This window comes from Lucilia cuprina, chromosome 6, assembly GCF_022045245.1.
Source record: "Lucilia cuprina isolate Lc7/37 chromosome 6, ASM2204524v1, whole genome shotgun sequence".
Classification (NCBI taxonomy): Eukaryota; Metazoa; Arthropoda; class Insecta; order Diptera; family Calliphoridae; genus Lucilia; species Lucilia cuprina.
This window is the reverse complement of record NC_060954.1, coordinates 3,488,477-3,493,307: the sequence shown is the minus strand read 5'-3', so window position 1 is coordinate 3,493,307 and position 4,831 is coordinate 3,488,477. Positions and strand designations below refer to the sequence as shown.

Genomic DNA, 4,831 nt, shown 5'->3' with positions numbered 1-4,831 from the left:
GAACTAGAACTGAACTAGAACTGAACTAGAACTGAACTAGAACTGAACTAGAACTGAACTAGAACTGAACTAGAACTGAACTAGAACTTGACTAGAACTGAACTAGAAATGAACTAGAACTGAACTAGAAATGAACTAGAACTGAACTAGAATTGAACTGAACTAGAACTGAAATAGAGCAAAACTAGAACTCATTTAAAGAATGAAAGTTTTTAGTGAAAAAAAGTGCTTTAAATTAATAGTTTACTCTAAATCATTTTCTAGTTAATAATATAAGACCCTTTTACTTATAATACTTTAATACAAGCTGAGAATTTTCATCAAATATTTAAACCAACCCAAAATGACCAAAACTAAAAAAAGAGCAAAAGGTATACATAACTATCAATTGCAATTTGTCGAAAGTACTTGTAAATTGTTAACGAAATAACTAAGTCAGAAAGGGTATTTTCCTTTTTTCTCCAACTTTTTGTTGACTCTATGAAATACTAAGTTGAATGGCTGCTAAAGATAGAATGAAAATAGAAATACAAAACTATTATTACTACATGACTTAACAATATCTGGAACATTAACTTTCAAATATACTGGTAATTTTTTATTTTTATACTAGTTCTTTATACTCATGTCGAGTTGTAGATATATAATAGAGAACAATGTTTCCGGCAGTGAAGTAAACAACAAGTTTTGTATTTTTTTCACAGATGTTTAAATGTTTAAAAGATATTGTGTAGTTTTTTAACATTTAGTCTTTATTGATAGTTTTTTCACACACACTTTTTTATTTCTGTGTTCATGTTTTGTTATTTACAGATACGACATCCCTTGGATGAAACTCAATGTATTAAGTGTGAATTGGGTACTTTACCAGATGCGACTAAACAATTTTGCCAAACTATACCAGAAGTATATTTACGTCCTGAATCAGCTTGGGCTATTGGTGCAATGTCCTTTAGTGCCACCGGTATATTGGTGACTTTATTTATTGTTGGTGTCTTTGTAAGGTAAGTGGCATGCAACAGAGCAACTAAATATAGAAAAATAACTAAAAAATAGCATCATATTGCTATTATAGTCATCAAGTACTAAGAAAGGTACTCACTCACATACGTAACAGTAGGAGCATGGTCAAGTAGCGATTTTCTTTTTAGTTTTATTTTATATTTTCATTTTCGTATATTTTTATGAAGATAAAGTTAGGTTAAGATTTTTTACGTTTAAAGAGATAAATAAACAATAACAACGTTTTACACACAACATGTTTAAAAGTTTTAAAGAAATTCAATATATTTTACAGCAAGTTATTGCATACAATATCAAGGTTAAGATTTTTTTTTTACTTTTTGTTTCAAGTGGTTTTGACTTTGGTAAAAGTGTATAAAGAAAGTTAAGAAAATAATTGAAATCATAAAAAAAATATATTGGATAAAAAAAACTGGATTGATTTTCTTTAAATTTGAATTTTAAAGTTATTAAATATGATAGAAAGACTTGAATCTATTGATACGACTATGGTTTAGATCAGCATATAGTCCTGACTATAGTCCAACCTATTGATTAGACTCTAGCATAGTATATTAGCAGGTCTACAGTCTCAAATGTCCCCTCGACTTTATTATAGTTTATTGCTTAAAAATTTAATTTCAACTCAGAACTACAGTACGTATGCTTAATATTAAATTTTTTTATATGAATTAAATATTGCTCATACGCAGTATACTAGATTACTAACTAAGCAAAGCATGTACATACATAATATTTGTATGTGCGTCTCATTATTAAAGAAATTCAAAATAAAAAATAATTTTTAAAAAAACTTTCAAAAAATAAATCTGTAAATCCTTGTTATAAAATCTTTTAATCTTAAAGAAAATATCATTTTTATCAAAAACAAACAAACAAACTTTTTATAAAAGGTCAAACACTATAACTAATAACGCATGTGAATGAGGGCAAAAAATTAAAATAAATTTTTATTAAAATTTCATTTACACTTATATGATTCTCATATTTTACAATTTTGTTCTGTGTTCCCTAATTCTTGCTGCTTATACAAACCACGCACTAAACTCTCACATTAATGTGGCTGGAATTTTCAAACACCTCCCCACCCCCTCGTTTTGTGTGTTGAAACCAAACAATCCTTTCTGCAGACATAATGATACACCAATAGTACGTGCATCCGGCAGAGAACTGAGCTACATTTTACTGGCTGGTATTTTAATGTGTTATGCGGTTACCTTTGCTTTAGTCCTAAAGCCAACAAATATTGTGTGTGCTATACAAAGGTAAGTTAAGAACTTATTTTTATTTTATTTTTTTTTATATTTTTTGTGGGCTACAAATATGTTTTACATAAGGAAAAGTTGGCACTACTAGCATTATAGCTATTTATATGGCTTTTAGTATGTTTTAAGTTAGATTTGCATGTTCATGTTTTGCAATGTTTTTACCTTAATTTCCGAGGTTGTGGTTTGGATATAAATTGTAATTTTGTAGGTGGTTAAATATAATAATACTAACTGCCACATAAGAAAAGTTTAAATGACATAGTAGAAATCCATTTATGGAAGTAAAGAAACAATTCAAAAGGTTAAAAATAAAAATATATGGAAAATATTAAGGTCTAATCTACACGGGTTTCAGTTCTAGTTCAGTTCTAGTTCAGTTCTAGTTCAGTTCTAGTTCAGTTCTAGTTCAGTTCTAGTTCAGTTCTAGTTCAGTTCTAGTTCAGTTCTAGTTCAGTTCTAGTTCAGTTCTAGTTCAGTTCTAGTTCAGTTCTAGTTCAGTTCTAGTTCAGTTCTAGTTCAGTTCTAGTTCAGTTCTAGTTCAGTTCTAGTTCAGTTCTAGTTCAGTTCTAGTTTAGTTCTAGTCCAGTTCTAGTTCAATTCTTGTTCAATGTATTGAGCAATGTATTAGCAAACGTTTTATTCCAGGAATAAATGGAACTCTAAAGTAATTGTTGCAAAATTTTTATTAAGTTGCAAACTTTACATTACGTTTTTTCCAGGAATAAGGTAGAACTAAGGAATAGTGAGAGATAGTAGAATGTTTATAACATAATTGCTATTATTAAAATAATAAAAATGCTAAAATATATGTTTAAGTATAAAAACTTTTTTTATCATTTGCTGAAACTAAATTTCTTAATATTTTCTAATGTTATTAAGTAATCTAGCAAAAGTTTCACTTTTCATACATTTATAAATCTCTATCATAATCTTTTGTTAAATTTTTTACTTAGAAGTTATATTTATTACTGTTAAGTAATTTAATAACACTAAAATATTGCTTTTTTATCTTGTTATTTAAACAAGAACATAAAATATAATTTGTTATACTTCCATAGGGACATATGAGATTGTTTTACTTAATAAAATAAATGAATGAATTTCCCTAGTTACGGCAAACATATGGACTAATAAATTGATTACTAATTTTTATATATAGAAACAATATTGAATTTCAATAGCAACAAAATAAGGAATAAAAATAATAGGGTGTTACTCTATAAATTAGTAGAACATATAGACTTCTTACTATCTGTTGGTATAGAAGATGGACACAGACAAGTCCGTAGAATAGACTACGGAAATTAGCACAGAAATCTTTGGATTTAAAAATTTATATTTAAGGGACTCCCTTGAGTCCCTTACTAAAGTAAGTGTTCTGTAACTTACCTTGGGAGAAAATAGACAAGCAATGGTAACACTGGCCGACAAACTTATTGTCACCGACATTGATGTTATTCTCAAAGGTACATGATTAGCCGTACCAAAATATAATGGAACAAATGCCAGCCAAATGACACATGTGGTGTACATTGTAAATCCTGGGGGAGAAAACCGAAAATAACAAGAATTAATAGACAGAAAGGAATGTAAACATACAAACAAATAAAAAGGAAATAAATAAATGAATAACTAAAACAAACAAAACTTATTAATAGCAATAAGACAAACATGTGTACAACAAATTGTTTGATAACAAACAAAAAAAAAAACCCACAATTGTTTGTTTGTGAAATTACTTAAGCTAGTGACAAACAGAATTGTCCACTTACCGATATGTTTTGATTCGTTGAAAGCCTCTGGTATTTTGCGTGTCAACACCGCATACACAGTACACACCACGATCAGTACAATGGGATAAAAGAAAGCTATAACATACGAGGCATCGATGTACGAATCACAAACCAATAGATTATCTTCGCGTGTTGGATGATAATGTTTGGCATGTGATGGTGCTATTAACATCCAAACACCATTAATTAATATCTGCAAATGAAAAGCGATGTTAGGGAAATTTCCCAAATTAATATTTAATTGTTAAACATAATTAGCAGCACTAAAGTAAATTAATATATGCGAACATACCTGTATGGAAATAAAAAACGAACAAATAACCAACTGTGACTTGGGACTAATAAATGAAGGCCGCTTGGCAGATTGTTTGCCGGCTTTAAAAATGCGTGCAATACGATTTGTTTTTGTGAGCAAAGCTGCATAGACTACGGTGAAGCAGAAACCAACGCTGAATCTGTAGGAGTAGAAAATGATAGAGATTAATATAAAACTCCTAATTATACAGAAAACATAATTAGTGCAAACAAATTAATGGAATATTAATCATTTCTAATGTTCTGTAAAGTTAGTTAATAAAAATGTATAAATAGGCGATAATCTATACAATCTGTTTTTTTTTCACAAGAACTGAACTGAAATAGAACTAGAACAGAACTGAACTAGAACTGAACTAGAACTGAACTAGAACTGAACTAGAACTGAACTAGAACTGAACTAGAACTGAACTAGAACTGAACTAGAACTGA

At 28.9% G+C, this 4,831-nt stretch overlaps 1 protein-coding gene across 1 annotated transcript in view; it reads right to left on the bottom strand.

Moving 5' to 3' along the window:
• Window positions 1–3,539: 3,539 nt before the first annotated feature.
• The window catches only part of LOC111688521 (kinesin-related protein 12-like), a 110,867-nt gene continuing 109,575 nt past the window's right edge, over window positions 3,540–4,831 (bottom strand). Inside the window, exons 7-10 of the mRNA XM_046955722.1 lie at window positions 4,377–4,539; window positions 4,064–4,277; window positions 3,681–3,832; window positions 3,540–3,608 (exon numbers count right to left, since the gene is read on the bottom strand). Coding sequence (XP_046811678.1) covers window positions 3,540–3,608; window positions 3,681–3,832; window positions 4,064–4,277; window positions 4,377–4,539 — 598 coding nt within the window. The remainder of the gene's footprint in view (window positions 3,609–3,680; window positions 3,833–4,063; window positions 4,278–4,376; window positions 4,540–4,831) is intronic.